The sequence below is a fragment of the Gopherus flavomarginatus genome, chromosome 1 (genome assembly GCF_025201925.1).
Source record: "Gopherus flavomarginatus isolate rGopFla2 chromosome 1, rGopFla2.mat.asm, whole genome shotgun sequence".
In the NCBI taxonomy this organism is placed as follows: Eukaryota; Metazoa; Chordata; order Testudines; family Testudinidae; genus Gopherus; species Gopherus flavomarginatus.
The window spans coordinates 78,439,841-78,458,849 of NC_066617.1; the positions used below are offsets into that span (position 1 = coordinate 78,439,841).

Here is a 19,009-nt window from a genome sequence, read left to right on the forward strand (position 1 = left end):
GCACAGCTGTGATCCAAATGTAGAAACACTGACATCCACTAGCAGATTGCTTGGGAGGAGGAGAAGAGCTGTAAGAGGCATCAGCAGCAGTGCCGTGTGAAAGCCCAGAAGCAGGGAGTGGACAAGAAGGCAATGGAGGCCAACAACTGATCTTGTGTGAAGCCACAGACCACCTGCTTTTACAAAAGGTGGCATGCCATCCTCGTCAGAGACCCTCAAGAGCCCTTTGAATACTTCCAAGGAGACCAAGTCACAGGCCCCCAAAGTGAACAGTGAAGAGGACTATGGGACAGATGACGGAGATCCAGCTGCTCAGCAGGCCAGGAAATGTTTGACTTTAGTGCAGTCCAGCTGGTCCTGACAGTTGAGCACAGGTGAGCCTGATGCAGGGGAAGGAACCTCTGGTAAGGATGCAGTTTGCTGTGAAATTACAGGTATGGAACCCCTCCAGTAGCAGAACACATCTGTTGATTTACGATTTTTTACTTGTGCTAGAAGTAGTAGTGGAACAAGCAAGAGAGGCAGAGTTGCTATTTTCTTTTCATTGCCCTCTAGAATTAAGGCAGAGGAGGCAACATGGATCAGTATGTTTATGTCTACTGGGATGTCTCGTGAATCTCCACAGAGATCTCAATTGGGAAGCTTGACACACACACAGATTTGCTATTTTCTATTTTAAGAAGACAGTTAGCAACACTAACAATTAGCAAAAGAACATAAGAATAGCCATACTAAATCAGACCTGTGGTTCACCTAACCCAGTGTCCTGCCTCCAGTGACTATAAGCAGATGCATTTTAATGTCTGACTGACCTGAAATATTTCAATTTGGTTTAACACACAGAAATTAGATGTTTCATTCCAACTCAAAATCTAGAAATTTTCCTTATAGAATGTTTTCAGAAAATTTTCATTCCATGAAAATAATCATTATTTCCACTTTTTGTCCCAATTTGAGGCAAAACCAAATGTCAAAATATTGGCATTTTGTGTAGTATGAAAGGTCCAGTTTTTTGCGTAGCTCTACTTCCAAGCCTGGAGCGTAGCATGGCTCAAAACAGAAGATGTGGCTGGAAAAAGGGAAGTAGGGAATGTGATGCTTTCTGCTCAGTGGGGAAACTCAGTTTTAGTATTCTCGGGGAGTCTCATAATTCACTAGCTTAATAAAGGTGCATATATTTGTCAACTAGTAAAGTTTTACAAGAAATGAAGGAACAGACGACTAGCTTTTATTTACAGTATGTCTGACCCACACTGATTACATAAATAAAGATGCACGCACAATGTAGACTACTCTTGAGAATGCTACTGCAGCCTTCTGAAAAGCAAACTTTCAGGATACAAGGCAAATGCAACTAATCCAGGTTAAAAGCTTATATATAGAAATGCAAATAAATAAGGAAAGTGATTAGTATTGTAAGTAGAATTAATGTCACATTCACCACACCACTAAACAAAATGCAAAATTTGAGAACAGCAGTTCTACTCATGTCAGCGATTTGCCAAAGTGCACTTTGTATTTGCATTTTACCTTATTAACATGGTGCAGCAAAGAGAGGAGGAGACAGAAATAGCTTCATGGATGGCTAAAATCAAATTCCATATGAAATCTTGTTCTAAATTTCTCCTTTTTCCCTTCTGTAACCTCAGAGGCAAATCCTTTGTCCAAATTCCACACCTGTGGTTATCTCATAGCCCTGATACACTAACTTCTAGAAGGACTGGACCTAAACTTTCTCCTCCTCACTCTGGATTACCTGAAGGGTATTGCTTCCTTTACTCTCTCCTCCATACTGGTTATCTGGAAGGAAGAACTACACTTTGCTCCTTCTGGTTCTCCCTTCTTCCTGGCTACTAGAGTATGTTTTTTTCCATCCTCTTGTAGGCTATTCTGGAAACTGCTTTTCCACACACTCCCGATGGGACAAGAAGAAATTCTTTCCTACTACTAAGATTCTGGATGCCCCATTCAGTGTTCTGGCTGGTACTTCAAGAGCACCAAGCAGCAGGACCCAGAAGTGCTGGTCATAAATGATGTGCCAACTGTACCAGAACAGGCTTATAACAAACTTTGCCTCCCACCTTCCTCCTGTGCAATATCCTATGCATCGCAGAGGAATTATTCATCTGTTTTCCATTTAAACAAAAATATTTTCTCATAACCAGAACTTCTAAGCAGACAATCTTATATAGAGTGCACAAACTGCAAAATCTTATACCTTGTTCTTTTTAAACAGATAGACTAGCATGGTTTTCAGTTTGCATAATTGATATGGACGAGAATCAGAGGGGGATAAATATCTTTTAGAGGAGTCTTAGGATGTCCCTTGGAAATTATTTTGGAAAATTAGTAATTCTTGGTGCACAAGCAAAAAATGTACTCTTCACAACTATTTTTACGAGGCCCAGAAATGTGTGTTCTCAGGCATAGATTGTGTAGAGGGGTGAACTCCACCAGAAGCACCTCAAGCAGAACTCAAATCACCACAAACTTCCCTTCAATTTGGCGATAGAATTATTAAGGACATCCTCTGGGGCACTACTGGTGTTACTGGGGAGTGATGATAGCCTCATAATCCTACAGATACTCAACTAGGCATTAGAATTTACAGGATGAGATCCTATCATGTAATTATAATTAAGAAACAATAATGAATAATAATGGACTATAATATGAGTTTATTAGAATCTATTACGTGAGATTGTATTTCATGGTCTACAAAGCAAATACAGTTCCTGTGGGCACTGTCATATGGCTTTGAGCACCCTACTCAGCCAGTCATTAAATAGCAAGTTCAAATGTGCCTCAAGACTGTCATCCTTATATTAACAAGCAGCCTCTAATTTTTCCAAGACGAATACTTGCAAACATAATTAGGTGTCTAGAGGTCTAAATCCTGTGGACAATCACAAAAATGGAGATTCAATAAGTTCCTTTTAATTATCAATCTATATGTAATAAACAGAATTTTGAGAAGACTTCACTTAGCATCAGAGAGAGGCAAGCACTAGTGGCCTGAGCAAAGGACTGAGAATGTAAGATCTAAACTGGCTTTCATAAAAGCCACCTCTGAGGCACTGGGCAAAACACTCACTCTAACTGCAACAATTTCTCCATCCGAGACATGAGGACAGTTATGCATACTTACAGACCTCCCATGCATGTCATGGGAATTAATTTACTGTTTATAAAGCATTTTGAACATGTAAAACACTATACAGTGCTAAGCACTATTAGTATTATTTAGTAGTTTTTTAGGGTAATAGTGTGCATTATTTGAAAGTAATAAGTGAAGGTTTGAAAGTGAAAAGTCAGGCAAGTATTCCAACAGAAAGTCTGAAATAGAAGAAGATCCACAGACATTTTACATATTTCTTCCTATTAGCTGTAGGAAAATATGAGATTTTGCAACAGAGCAATGGATCTATTGGTGTATTAGTTCAAAGATCTATTGGTTCTTCCAGAGACCCATTTAATGATTTTAATGGAGTCTTCTGAAATTTCCAGTAGAGAGTAATTCATGGTTTACATTACCATCTTTGTCCTTCCACGAGTTTCCACTTATAGGGAAAAACTTTAATTTCCGGATGGGGCTACATAAAAGTCACACTGGAAGAGGCCCAAGTGTTCTGTTCATGTTCCGGGATGTGCCAGCCTTCTCTAGCATCTGGTGGGGACTTTCTACAGCTAGGGTCCAACAACTTGGATTTGCTTGATGGACCAGAACAAGTCCAGTATCTGAATCTGATTATTATGTTAGTTTTAGTTTCAATATTTCTCTTTACCTTGACTCACTGAGAACAAAAACAATTGTTTTATACCTTTTCATGAACCTTTTGCCCTGGCTCCATTCCTTCAATATGTTCGGATTCAGCAGGCCCGTCTCCAGATGCCATTTTCCTTTGAATGTGTGCATTTTGTTCACGTAAAGCTACAATCTGTGAATGAGAAGAGAAATAAATGGTTAACGTCACAGAAATCACCAAGCAGGTTAGCATGAAATGTATTAAGGACTTGATCCGATCCTTGCAGATACAAGGAGGAGCCATCTACCTGGCTTCAACTGTGGATTTGGGGCAGACATTTGAAAGAGATTTATAAAAATACTATCATTTATAAATAATAAGAATGATCAGGGCACAAACTTATAAAAATGATGTTTAAATAATATTGAACATATGACTTAAATCAATAAATAGTAACAAATGCAATATTTAGGCTTGCTTACTCATATTTAACATCACTGAGTGATGGGGCATTTTTCATTTATTATTGATTGGAAATCTGAAAGAGCTATTAGGTCACTGAGTTCACTTCCCTACCTGGACAGGACACAGTCCTTCATAAAGAAAACAACAGATATAAAGCACACTACAGGAAAACCGGGCCAAAAGGCCAAGAAGAAACAAGCCATTATGTAAAATGAAGTGTCTGTTCTAAGTGTGAATTTCATATCTTTCAGCAATTATGATATATATTTGTAAAGTGTAGTGTATGATGTGAAAATCAACTATGTAAAAATGGCAACATCTTACTCAACAAATATGCATCCTGTTTGATTTCCTTACTTTCATAGTTAAATTACATTTGCTTGTATTTTAATTGTTTTTATGTTTAACATATTTCAACTCTTATTAATACTAAAAGGTGAACACAGTTTTTGGAGAGAAAGCTGGATTCCCTTCTGGCTTGCATATTGTCATCAGAATTGTTAATTAAGTTCACTTACAGAATCTTTGTTACTGAAGATAATCATGGAAATGTAGGACATGAGGCAGGACCAAGTATACAGGTGTTTGTCTAACCGTTTAATAAAACAATGGGGATTCCACAGCCTCCTTTGGAAGCACATTCTGGAACTTAACTATCCTGATGGTTAGAAAGTTTTCCCTAATATCTAACCTAAATCTCCCTTGCTGCAGAGTAAACTCATTACTTCTTGTCCTACCTTCAGCAGACATGAAAAACAATAAATACAGTCCTCTTGTTGTATCTCTAGAATCTCACCAATTTGTCCACATCTTTCTTAAAGTGTAGTGCTCAAAACTGGATATAATACTCCAGCTGAGGCTCACCAGTGCAGAGCAGAGCAGAAAAAATACTTCTTGGGTCTTAAATATAAGAAGTCTATAAATATATCCCAGAATTTGCCTTTTTTGCAACTCCATCACAGTATTTAAGAAAGATGTGGACAAATTAGAGAGATTCCAGAGATAAAACAAAAATGATAAAAAGTTTAGAAAATCTGACCTCTGAGGACAGATTAAAAACACTGGGCATGTTTAATCTTCAGAAAAGAAGATTGACGGGGGACCTGATAAGAGTATTCAAATATGGGAAGGGCTGTTATAAAGAGGATTGTATTTATTGTTTTCCATGTCTGTTGAACATATTCAATTTGTGATGAACTATAACTCCAGTTTTTGTTTTTCCTTCTTAAGTACTTTTCACTTGTCCTTATTGAATTTCATTCCTTTCATGATGCACAGAATGGAAAGATCCCAGTTTGACTCTGCACAGGATATATGAGACAGATATGCCTTGAATGATTAATAAATAATGATTCTTTCTGGCCCTCAAAAATAAGGAAAGTTATCCATCTCTGTTTAGCCCAGAATAGGATCCACCAATAAGAAAATGGTTCACATCATGTGAGACACTTTGTCTACAGGGTCACAGATCAGCCAAGATTAGGCATTCCCCTCCAACTATAGAAACTTAAATGCTAAATGAGGGTATTGTTAATTATCTCTCATAATATGCATATGGATAAAATCTCTTTCTCCCTCCCAACCTAGCTAAAAGGAACTTCAACTTACCAAGCAAGAGTCATACACAGCTTTTCTATTCAAAGTGACCCATTGCACAATAAGTGGACCAGGAAAAGAAATGGGTGGGAAAGCTGCACATTAAACAATCACTGCCCTGCACTTTGAGCATGCGGGTGGGAGGGATGTCTGGCTGGGCGGGAGAAGAGGGCAATACTTTCTGGCTTGGGGGAAGGAGGGGAGATGTAAAACTGCTGGAAAAGCAGTCAGCATGGTGGATGACTCACCACCTAAGACTGAGGGGTTTAAAAAGGTCAGCCTGGGCCTGGACCCTCCCCACATCACTTGTAACAGGCTAGTGTAGGTACTCCATAAATTAAGGCACAAAAGAATGGATAAATGACTTGGAAAAGCAATGAAGGAGAGAGGTGCTTGGTAATTGAGCCAGTTGGGGGCGGTTAGGGACTCCTTTTATTGGTACAGCAGGGAGCCAACCCCCCATCATTATAGTCCACCTTAACCCCTCCTATGAGGATGGGTGGTTGGTAAGGTCCCAGCAAGGGAATTGCTGGAGGAACCTGGATGAAGGGGGAGGAGGGAGCTGGTGAAACCGCCCCCACCAAAAAAATTGGCGGGAATTGAAGGTTCCCAGCAGGAGATCTGCTGGAGGGACATGGATAGAAATGTGGGGAGCTGGCAGAAGCACCCCCACCCCTGAATTGGCTGAAATTGGAGGTTCCCAGCAGTGGATTTGCTGAAGGGACATGGACAGAAAGGTGCGGGGGGGGTTGGGGGTTGGTAAAAGCACTCCCCCTCCCCCAGGTTAATTGTCAGTGCACATTTTATCTGCCAGGTTAGTCCCAGACATCTAATAATAAAGTTGTGCCCTGATTAAACCCATATCCAATGTCTCCTGTCATTCTTTCAGCATAGCTAGATAAACTACTAATGTGGCTTTAAGACTGAAGGTCAAATTAGGCAAACAGTTACCTCAAGAAGTGCAAAACACATGATTTTACCCCTCTTAAAAACTATACACTGATTCCTTGTCAATCAAATATACCATGAATAATTTGTCTTTCAACCCAAATTAGAATCTGGATATTTGTTTGCCTTATGAGTCAGGTCTGTATACTTCTATCTGTGGAAAATGTCTCTTTTTCTATTGTAAGTCTTAAATAATATGAAATGCTTATGTATAACCAAGGATTATGTATTATGTCCTCCCAATTTAGAAGATAAGGATTTTGTTGGATTTCATTGTAAATAATTGCTGTATTCTAGAAGTAATAGGAATTGTCTGGCATAAGGAAGGAGAAATGTTAAAAGATATAAACCAGGGTATAACTTTACGATATTAAGAGCTTAAAAGGGGAAAGGGATTCCAATTGACAGCAAATAATGAAATACAATCTTTGAAAAGAAACAAACTTAAAAAGCATCCAAAAAGAACAGGATTAAGGAAATTTGTTACACCAGGGGTCGGCAACCTTTCAGAAGTGGTGTGCCGAGTCTTCATTTATTCACTCTAATTAAAGGTTTTGCATGCCGGTAATACATTTTAATGTATTTAGAAGGTCTCTTTCTATAAGTCTATGATATATAACTAAACTATTGTTGTATGTAAAGTAAATAAGGTTTTTAAAATGTTTAAGAAACTTCATTTAAAATTAAATTAAAATGCAGAGCCCCTGGACCAGTGGCCAGGACCTAGGCAGTGTGAGTGCCACTGAAAATCAGCTCGCTCGCCGCCTTCGGATGCCTACCCCAGCTATAGACCATCACCATCTACTAGATGCCAATGGAAGCAGCAGAGAAGCAAAAACCTGAAATTTGAGGACCCACTAGGCACATGTCCAATAGGAATCAGAGGGTGGCTCCCTCTAATGAGTCCTCGTACTGAGGCACCATGTGCTCAGGTTCCTGAGTGAACCCAACACAAGAAGCTGAAAAATCCTAAGTGTGACGAAAGCCTGGACCAGCCATGTGGAAAGGCCTTTCCCAATCCCAGGGTAAGTGATAAGAAGTGATGAGATTTCATTTCAAAGATTGTATTTCTCTTCTATTCGTTAATGTACTGTATATACTCGTGTTCATTAGCCCATTCGTTTATAAGCTGGCCCGCCCCAAAATGGTTAGGTAAAAATAGCAAAAATTGTATGACCCTTTTATAAGCCGACTCTATATTTTAGGGGTTGGCAAACTTTGGCTCCTGGCCTGTTAGGGTAAGCCGCTAGCGGGCCTGGACATTTTGTTTACTTTGAGCATCTGCAGGCACAGAGCCCCTCAGCTCCCAGTGTCCGCGGTTTGCCGTTCCCAGCCAATGGGAGCTGAGGGAAGTGGCATGTCCTGACCTGCCAGCAGCTTAACCTAATGGTCTGGGAGCCAAAGTTTTCCGACCCCTGCTATATTTTAAAAGCTGGTATCACAAGAAACACTCATAAGTTTTGCTAGAATTATTTTAATGTAATCTAATGAAAAACCTGTTATAATAACTGAACAAATACATATTCACCTTCAAAATTACAGTCAATATTTAAAATCAGTAAATGGATATTTAAAACAAGTAACTTAGAACAATGAGACTTTAAAAAGTCTTACAATCTTTCAAAGTCTGAATCAGTCTCTTATTCACCAAACAGTTCATTAAACTCGGCTTCAGTTACAGCTGCACCTGCATTGTCATCGTAGATGTCGGCAGTGTCATCTTCAGACTCAGATTCCTTCTCATTATCAGCCTCTGTTGTGTCATTATGGCATCATCTTCTGACCCGTTGAGTGCGTTGCTGATACAGCATTTCCTAAATGATTTTTCTATCATTTCCGAGGGAATGGACACCCACGCGTCCTTGAACCACTGGGCGACCAGATTGATTTCGGGCTTCATAAGATTCCTGCCTTTTGTCAACTTTGCCATGTCTGAGCACATCTATTCAGACCACATTTTGCATAGCCTGTCTTTAAAGGGGTTGCTCAGGCAGACATCAAGCAGTTGTAGAACTGAAGTTAAGCCTCCAGGTATTACAGCCAAAGTAGTTTTCATATTTTTGGCCACATTTTTTCACCTCCTCCATCTTGTGTGCCCTGAACATGTCCCAAACGAGCATAGCAGGTTTCTTGAAAAGAGCTCCTGATCTCTTATTCCACAGTTTTTCCAGCCATTTAATAGTCCCACTTTCATCCATCCAGCCCTTTTTGTGTGCACGTAAGATGACACCAGCAGGAAATTTCATGTGTTTAGGCAAAGTTTTTCTTTTAAAAAATAACAACGAGGGAGAGCTTTGATCCATGTGCCAAGCACGATAAAACCACCATAAATGGATATTTTCATGGCCAAAGATTTTAATTAAAACTGTTTTTTCATCAACACCTGCTACCGTTCTGTTGCCCAGGAGATAGAATGTCACTGATGTTTCATCCATATTTCCTATTTTTGACAGTTCAAGTGCACATTCCTTTTGATATTTTATAATAAACCTTTGGAAAGATTGTATTTTTTCTTCCAGATCTCTCGGCAGCTTTTGCACTTTGTTCGCTGATGAAGACAGAGACCATGATGGTTCATGAAATGAGTACATCAACCCACTGATGTGACGAACACTGCCGGCTTTACTGACTTGTATTTGTCGTCTTTTGACAGTTGCAGAGCATGCAGACAAATTCCAGTTCTAGTGACAATGTACCCATTGGTAGGAATGCATGAAGAGATCAAATTACAAAGTAGCAGACTGACACCAGTGCTATAGTACTATCATTCATTGTATTTTTCTGATTGGCTTGTAAGGCACAGCATTTTATGAAATGCATGGGTCAAACGTCATGCAGATCTGCAGCACTGCACTTTTAGTATTCCTTTCAAGCAAATCTAGTCCACTTTGCAACTTTAAAAGGCTGCAGAATTGACATCAATAAATGGGTCAGCAAACTTTGGCTCCCAGCCTGTCAGGGTAAGCTGCTGGTGGGACATTTTGTTTACTTGGAGCATTTGCAGCGAAGCGCAGCCACAGGGAGCTGAAGGGCTCCATGCTTGCGGACGCTCCAGGTAAACAACGTATTAGATATTCAATTCAATGATTCCATAGAGTTTAAAACCATCAAATTTTGGTGTAGACCTGTTTATAAGCCAACCCCCCGTCTTTGATATGTCACTTTTTTACCAAAAATATTTGCCTTATGAAGGAGTATATATGGTATATATGGTAAATAACTGTAGGTTATCTTGCTGAATCTACGCTGTCTAATGAGACCTCCAATAATCATATTTTAGATTTTAACTCTTTCATAAGTCCAAGCAAATTGACCTAAGAGAGATTGAAAATAATTGTTTTAAGCAATTGCTTTTTATATTCTAAACTTGTCCCTTTTGGACTAAACTAGTTAAAGAGAGATAACTGCACTCTTCAAAGTGCTGTAAAGACAAATGCACCCTTGTAAATGTGATAAATATGATGGGTCCTAAAGAATGGAGAATTGTTGATCATAAGTAAACGTAATAAGAAATCTTAGTAACTTGATCTGTTTTTTGATATAACTGCCAAGCCTCAGCTCTAGCCTGTGATAATTATTGCAAATCTGTTGTGTGTTTATAGTACTCACAATTGGTTGTGTCTACCTTTGAGTGGTGAACTGTTGATTTTATCTATCTATCTATCTAAAACAGAGGTGGGCAAACTACAGCCCACGGGCCACATCTGGCCCGAAGGACCCTCCTGCCCGACCCTGGAGCTCCTGTCCTGGGAGGCTAGCTCCCGGCCCCTCCCCCACTGTTCCTCCTCCCCTGAAGCCTCAGCTCACTGCAACGCCGGCGCAATGCCCTTGGTGGCCAGGCAGCACAGCTGCAAAGCTGTGGCCTGACTTGGTGCTCTGGGTGGCGCTCCAGGCAGTGCGGTAAGAGGGCAGGGGAGTTTGGGGTGGTGGTCAGGGGTGGGGATGTGGATAGGGGTCAGGGTGGTCAGAGGGCAGGGAACAGGGGTGGCAGAATGAGGACAGGGGTCCCGGGGGTGGCAGTCAGGAAGAAGAGGGGGGTTGGATGGAGTGGTGGGGGGCAGTGGTGGGGAAAGTCCGGGGGCGGTCAGGGGACAGGGAGCAGGGGGTGGTGGATGGGGTGGAGTCCGTGGGGACCATCAGGGGACAGGGAACAAGGGGGATTGGATGGGGTAGGAGTCCCAGGGGGTCCTGTCATGGGGCAAGAAGCAGGGGGCGTCAGATAGGGGTCTCCCCTAACTGGCCCTCCATTCAATTTTGGAAACTTGATGTGGCCCTCAGCCAAAAAGTTTGCCTGCCCCTGATCTAAAAGAACCCAGCGTTAAACTAGTAAACAAATGCTCCCTGGACTCAATAAAAATGGATTATCCTTTGGAGTCTATTATATATTCGCAAAACTACTTCGTTAGATTTCAGCTTTAAAATCTAACTGGCACCTTGGCAAATTCATAATTGACCCCTTTTTACATTTACAACTTTCAGATCCCAGGTTAAAGTTTATGTGAATGGAAGCTAGAAAAAGCTAGAAAAAGTAATCAATTTATCTGTAAATTGAGCACATTGGATCTGAAAGTCAGTGAGAGAAGGCACACTTTGGGACCCGACACTGCTACTTTCACAGAGTTTTTTTTAGGACAGAGCCATGCTTCAGCCTTAAGACATAATTTTCTAAATTTCATTTTTGAAGCTACATTTAACTTCTGAGGGCATGTGGTAACTCCACAATTAGGATTACACATGTGAAAGGGCTCAAAGAGAAAACAGTTTAAATAACTGATCTCAAATGTAAATTTTGTAGGGAAAATCACACTTTTGAGTTATGAGCCAAATAGATTCACTACATAGTGAGTTCCAAATTATGGTTTTTGTTGTGACTCACTGATTTCAATGCAAAGACAAACTGAAATGCAGATTTTGACCCAAAGTACTTATATGAAAATATAAAGTATAAATGTAAGGAGGTGAAGTAATATGCATTTCGTGCTGGGGAAAAGGAAGGGATCTGGATTTGGATACTAGAGAAGAAACCCCAGACCTGAACTGCAAGGAGAAGGAGGAGGAGGAAGAAGAGCCACTGGCCCTGGGGGAGGCCATCCTACTGCTGAATGGCTCCTGCAGCCCCACTGTCATGGGTGTGAATGGGTGGGGCCAGAGCAGAGACCCCAGGCTAGGACTGCAAGGAGAATGAGACACCAGCTATGGGGGAGGTTATCACACTGCTGAATGGTTCCTCCCCTCTCGGTTATCCAAATTCCCAATTACACTAATACAATCTGTGTTAACTATGCTGTTTGGAGAATTGGGCGTATACTGTATTTGTTTTTCTCAGCTCCTGGAATGATATGATTATGTGAGAATCTCAGTTTTCATTATTAAAAGAAAAGTTAATTTTCTACCCTTTCATGCTGCAGAGAAAAGTTTAAAAATGTGAACCGTAAAGGCTGAAAAAGCAGAAGGCCTAAAAAAGAACCCCCAAAGTATCCCATGATTCTGGGGTCCTGATTCATGAACATTTGGGGTTAGCAATTCTTCAATAACTGTGAAGTCACAACACCAGGAGAAGCAGCTTTTCTTTCTTCTTGCTTACTCCTTTCTTCCCAAGTCAACAGCTTCATTGTGGCAACCAGTAGAATTTTTTTCCCAAGCCTGGCACATTCTAACGGTCTCAGCACAAGGCTGGTAGTGAGACCACAGGCTCAGTGCATAGAGCAACTGCACAAGATTATGGGGTTGTTCATAACCATTCACTGTGACAAACAGTGAATAATGAGTAACCATTTGCAACTTGTTTGTTGGAAGTGTACTTTGATTCTCTTTAAAATACAGATGTTTGTACAAAAAGCAGCTATTCCCCAAACATTCAGCCACTCTCCTAACTTCATCACTCCATGTGCGTTAAGGGTATGTCTACACTACCCGCCGGATCGGAGAGCAGCAAATGAGCCAGCAGGGATCGATTTATCACATCTAGTCTAGATGCGATAAATCGACCACCAAGTGCCCTCCCGTCGACTCCTGTACTCCACCGCCGCAAGAGGTGCAGGCAGTCGACGGGGGAGCAGCAGCAGTCGACTCACCACAGTGAAGACACCGCAGTGAGTTGGTCTAAGTATGTCAACTTCAGCTACGTTATTCACATAGCTGAAGTCAGGGCCACCCAGAGGGTGGGGCAAGTGGGGCAATTTGCCCCGGGCCCCGCACGGGTCCTGCAAAGCACTCCGGGTTTTTGATGGCACTTCGGTGGTGAGCCCTTCACTTGCTCTGGGTCTTCTGCAGTGGGTCCTTCCATGCAGCGGACCTGCCGCTGAAGTGCTGCCAAAGCCTCGGAGCGCAGCCTGGTGAATATAAGCACCGCAAGCGGCGGAAAAAGAAACAAAAAAACACGCGATTGGTGGCACTTAGGCTGCTTTACCACTGCCACTTCATTCTTCCACAGCAATTCGGTGGCAGGTCCTTCCCTCCGAGAGGGACTCGCCGCCTAATTGCCGCTGAAGACCCAGCCCTGCCCCAGGCCCCATGAATCCTCTGGGTGGCCCTGGCTGAAGTTGCATAACTTAGATTCCCCCTTCCCCCCAGTATAGACAAGGCCTAAGAGATCTGTATAATAATAATAACTCTGCCCCAGTCACCTGTTTGGTGTTGCGCCACTTTCCTGGGGCTGCTTTACCATCGTCCAGAGTTTCCCATACCGTGAGTTGTGCTTGCCTAGAAAGAGTGGTAGGGAGCAATGGAATAGTTAAGAGTCCTGTCCATTGCTCCATACATGTAAAAAATGCAGAGAATTCCTGCAGCTTCCTTACTGTACTCTGCACATGCTCTTAGTACTGGAAGAAATGAGAAGTTTTTATCCTGTTCATTTCTGCCCTCCCCCCCCACAACTTTCTAAAATATAGAAGGTAAATTCTTTTCTTATTTACATAAAGGGACATGAAAATATAACCATTTCTACTGTAAAAATGACTCTGTAAAGGGAGTATCATGGTGTGCCAATATAAAGCTTGGGGAAAGCATTATGCTAATGTTAGTTATGTTTCTTTCCCCTTTTCAGTACCGTATCTTACCTCTCTGCTGTGGCATACACCAGAGTTTAGTTTTTGCAGGACTTTGATAACTATATCTATATATATTATAAAAAGTTAAGTCTGCATAATATAGATAGTGGAGGATCCTACCATGTGCAAGCTCCAAGACGGACAGAATGTGATTTAAGAAACTCACCATACAAATAAACAAGCCTAATTCTTGGAGTTGTAACATTAGCATCTATTGGAGACCTCAAGACACTGCCATATCAAGTACAGAGCTTATCACCTATACATCAGTTTGAATCTAGCCCAAATCAACAGGAATTAAAAATTATTCTCCTCTAATGCATATTTTGGTGGCCCTCTACAGGATGAGTCTGATGGGGTTCAGTTCCAGCACAGCCGCCCAGAGGCGGGGGGGAGCAAGTGGGGCAATTTGCCCCAAGCCCTGCAGGGCCCCCCACGAGAGTTTTTGGGGGGCCCTGGAGCGGGGTCCTTCACTCACTCCGATGGCCCCAGAAAACTCTTGCAGGGCCTGGGCCCCCAGAGCTTCTCCCGTTTTGGGTCTTCGGCGGCGGGGAAGGACCTCCCCCCGCCGCCGAATTACCGCCAAAGTGCTAGGTCTTCAGTGGTAATTCGGTGGCGGGAGGCCCCTGCCGTGGGTCTTCGGGGAACTTCGGCGGTGGGTCCCAGAGCGGAAGGACCCCCGCCTCCGAATTACCACCGAAGCGGGGACCCCCCACCGCCGAAGACCCCAGATCCCCTGAATCCTCTGGGCGGCCCTAAGTTCCAGTTCCTTCGTCACATACGCCATCACTAATTGGCAGGCTCATAAAGAGGCCAGTAACCTAATTGGACATGGAAACTATTATTCCTATTGTAAATCCACCCTCACCCCTTCACTCTCCTAGATCAGGGTTCAGACACACTCACAGAGCAGAGTGTATGGGAACCATGTTCTGCTGCTGCCTTGTATGTAAACAGAGGACTTCATGTACCAGAGCTGTCAAACCAAAGCCATTCATCACCACTAAATCTACAAAATTTCTTTCGAAAACTGAAGTTATGGTTATATGCAAATTATTTGCAAATATGCTAATTAATTCTAAATAATGTGCATAAAATTTCACACATGTAGCTGCAACCAGTGGTATGCGCAAGGCCGGTCTGACCGAGTTTCTGCCGGCTACAGCGAGGGCTACCGAGGGAGACCCCATGGCCGGACTAATTCCCCGGGACCAACTGTGGGTAGTCAGCCGGTGTCCAACAATCTCTGCCCTGAAAGAGCATACAATCCAAAAGAGACAAAGACAAAGGGATGCAACAAACAAGCAATGAAATCGGATGATGACAGGCTTCAAGTTTAGCTTTAAGTTTATTTGTTGTCTTTGTTTGGTTAAATATACTGAGTGAAATCCTGGCTCCATGGATCTCAGTGCAAAACTCTCTCTGACTTCAGTGAGGCCAGGATTTCACCAATTACATTTCCTATCCACAATTTTCCCTCTTTTGTTCAAATCTCTGGCAGGAATGACCACAAATGTTACATTTTACAAAATCTGCAGAATAATGAAGGAAAACACATTTGCAATTTGAGAGTGGAAATTCACAAGATAATATGCTTACCTAATTAGAGAACACGTTAAGTGTCCAATTAGTGCAAATACTCTCAAGGAACTGCTCATAATTTTTTTCACACCAAGAATTATTCACAGAAATTATTCAGTGAATAATTTTGAACAAATAAATTTAAGAAAAATCACAGTCTATTTGTAGATAAACCATAAAGGGAAAAATGACTGCAATTTATCAGATAAATCATTTGGTATAAATTATTCACCCAGTTCAATTTCTGGTTTACAGAACCCTGGTCTTCTTACAAGGCCTTCCCACATCTATAGAACTCTCTGAGTATTTTGAAATAGGTACATTACTTACAGACTGTAATCAGTCATGAAGCGTTATGACACTTTTGTATTAAATACAAATATATTGTATTGTATACTATATTATATTGTATATAGAATGGGCCTGAACTTTAACTACAGATTTTGATAACCTTGAAGTCTGAAGAAATTCAGATCCAGATCCAAAATTTGCAGCTGTTTTATATTAGCATAATGGGCCAGGAAATATATCTGAATACAGGTCCAAATACATATTTGGAATGAAGAGGACATACCCATCAAGATACATCAAGACTATTACATTTTAGATTACTATGTACTGATCATATTCATTTAGCTTTTAATCCTCAAGTCTCATTCCATGAATATGTCATTACAGAATGACCTTAAGAACTTTCAAAGACTATTACATAGGCAAAAAGGTTCACTTCAATGTATAAAACAGCACTGTAGGAAAGGATGTTGACAATATCACAAGACAGCAGCAGTCTCATTACAAGAAGACAGAGCAAAAATTATGCTAGACTGTGAAACAGTGAACAAAAGCATAATTTCCATCTATTTATCAGGAAAAGTAGTTAATCTCATGATTATCCAGATACGTCCTCCACACAAGGACACCAAAACCCACAACTCTATAGAAATAAATGTAAACAAACAAAAGATTTACAATATACTAACAAGAGCTTCCTAACTGTGCTGAATGACTGTAATAAGGAAAAGGAATAATCAGCAAAAGGAATGGTGACATTTATATTGTGCAGTCTGAAAAGGATGAAAACCAAGCAAGCTTGCACAAACCATTGGCACAACAACATAGCAGATACCCCTTCTTTTACCTGATTGTAAAACACAGTAACTTTAAGGAAGAAATAACATTTTCAATCAAGTACGTATATTCTCTGTTTTCTCTTACAGCACTGATAAATTAAAATTTGTGTACAGATGGAAGAGCAAAAGCAGCTACAATATCTGCACTAATTCTAAACCACACTAATTTAATCAGCTCTCTTCTGTTTTCACCAATTCACGTGGTTCTTTGTTAACTCATTATGGTTTTAAGCTTCAGATACTAGCTGTAATATGAATATAATACACTGTCCTATAACAGCAATGTTACAGAAGGCAAACACACCAGGAAATTCGGACTAAATACACATATTCCTGACTTACTATCCTCCCTTATGAACAGCTACATATTGTAGACCTATTTTTATATATGCAATTATTAGACCATACAGCTTAATGTCATTAAAAAAACTTTCTTACATCTACAGTACTTTGGTCTTGTCTCTTCACTGCTGTAAACATGTCTGAGTGTCTACAGTATGACTTTTATTAGATTTCATATGAACAGTGATTGACTCACAGCCAGACCTTCAGTCAAAGCACCAGCATTCTTGAACTTATGATAGTTTTGCCCAAGGAGATATGTGACACTTTGGCTGATTTTTACTTTGTGTCTAAGTGTTGTGTTTTCTCTGTGCGAATGTGCTAAACAAAAGACGATTGGCATCTTATACCCCAAGGCAAAAGTACAAAACTGATTCTAATTTTTTATTTACCTGATAAAGTTAACTACAAATCTGCTAAGACACTAATACAGAAACAACATTACACCAAAGAAATCTGCTAGAGTTTTAGCACATATCACATTGTCTGGCTATACCAAAAGGATAGGAGACAACTGACATGGTTTTAATCAGGCTGCAACTTTATTGTTGGATGTCTGAGAGTACCTGGCAGATAACAGTGTACCATGCAGGTAACCCCATGTTTATTCCAATATTACCCTGGAGGGCTTTTTCCAGCTCCCTCTCTTTTTCCATCCAGGTCTCTCCAACAAATCCATTGCTGGGACCTTAAAATCCACCCCCCTACCTCAGAGGAGGGTTAAGGTGGGCTATAAGAATGTGGGGTTGGCTCCCTGCTGTACCAATCATAGGACTCCCCAACTGTCTCCCGTTCATTGTTTTAATGAGCCATTATCTGGTCTCTGTATACCTTTCCTACAGAGTACTTGCACTGGACATCTGCCCTATAGTTAAATAACGAGTTGCGACATATAGCCTACCACCCATCATGCTGTGCATGAATGGAGCCCTTCCTGAAACCCGCTGTGGGGAAGGTGGAAAAACCCCCAACTGCACCCAAGCCAATATAGTGGTAAGGGAAAAATTCCTTCCCAGTCCCCCTAAAAAAGGGGCCGCTAGTGTAATGCCCACAGCAGGTGTTGACCAAACCTGGTATTTTACCACCTAAGGGGGAGGAAGGGTGGGTCTTGATTCAGCCTTGGTCAGTGTAAAAAGGAAGGCTCGAGGCACCGAGCTTCCCCTTTTTAAACCCTGAATTCCCAGGTGATGAGTCAGCAACCATGGTGCCTCTTTTTGCAGCTGTTTTAATCTTCCTCCTTCACCTCCAGCCATAAAGCACTGTTCCCTTCACTTGGCCAGCCAGGCAAATACCCCTCAGCTTAAAGGTACAGGGTGGTCAATCATGATACCTGTTCAAATAATGTTCAGGAGAAACACCTCTGAGTTGCAGGGGAGCAAAAAAAAAAATTAAAATAGAAATTGTGACAAATTTTGGTCCATTGGTACTACTAGGACTGTATTGTACAGACCTAAAAGAGAAGTATGTTTTGAGGCTAAAGCATAGAAGATAGAGTTAGGAGACCTGAATGTATTTACTGATGCTGCCACATTAGGTAAATCACAGACTGTATACCTGTAGGCTGGGAATACTACTTCCATGCCTGTCACAGGGGTGTTGTCAATTTTTTTGACATTCTCAGATGTAAACTGTTTAATGAGTGCAAAGTATAATCATTTTTATTACTAATGTATATCATTCAGCTACTGTAAATTATAAATATGGTCTTCTGATTACCTTCCCCACCCTGCACAAACAATCTTGATTTGAAATCTTGACTCTTGAGGCATTATTTCTGCTTTTTTTTAGTTTTGTAGTAATACAAATTTCCTGAATCGAGTATAAAACACATTATACTTAGATGTTAGTGCCAGAGGCTGGATTTTGCCCATCTGTGCCATCAAGTTAAGGATATAATGATAGTAGCCAGTAATGAAGACATAGGCAATGCTATGTGAATAATTTCTGATACACTTTGGATCATGCCGATGTAAGCAGAGTCAGGATGAGCTCTACCTTGACATCTGGTGGTGAATTATGGGGAGTGTGGAAAGAATTTCAGGGAGTGTGGAAAGGAATTTCAGAGAGTGTGGAAAGGAATTTCAGGTATTTACATTGGCACACCCATCTCACCTAGCATAGCCCACAGCAGCCTGGGATGGTTATTTTGACA

General features: G+C 41.1%; 1 protein-coding gene across 9 annotated transcripts in view; it reads right to left on the reverse strand.

The window, feature by feature from the left end:
* PPFIA2 (PTPRF interacting protein alpha 2) overlaps positions 1-19,009 on the reverse strand; it is a 655,361-nt gene that overhangs the window by 171,639 nt on the left and 464,713 nt on the right. For all 9 annotated transcript variants that reach the window (XM_050934433.1, XM_050934482.1, XM_050934424.1 and 6 more), the window contains one exon: positions 3,822-3,938. In XM_050934433.1, coding sequence (XP_050790390.1) covers positions 3,822-3,938 — 117 coding nt within the window. The remainder of the gene's footprint in view (positions 1-3,821; positions 3,939-19,009) is intronic.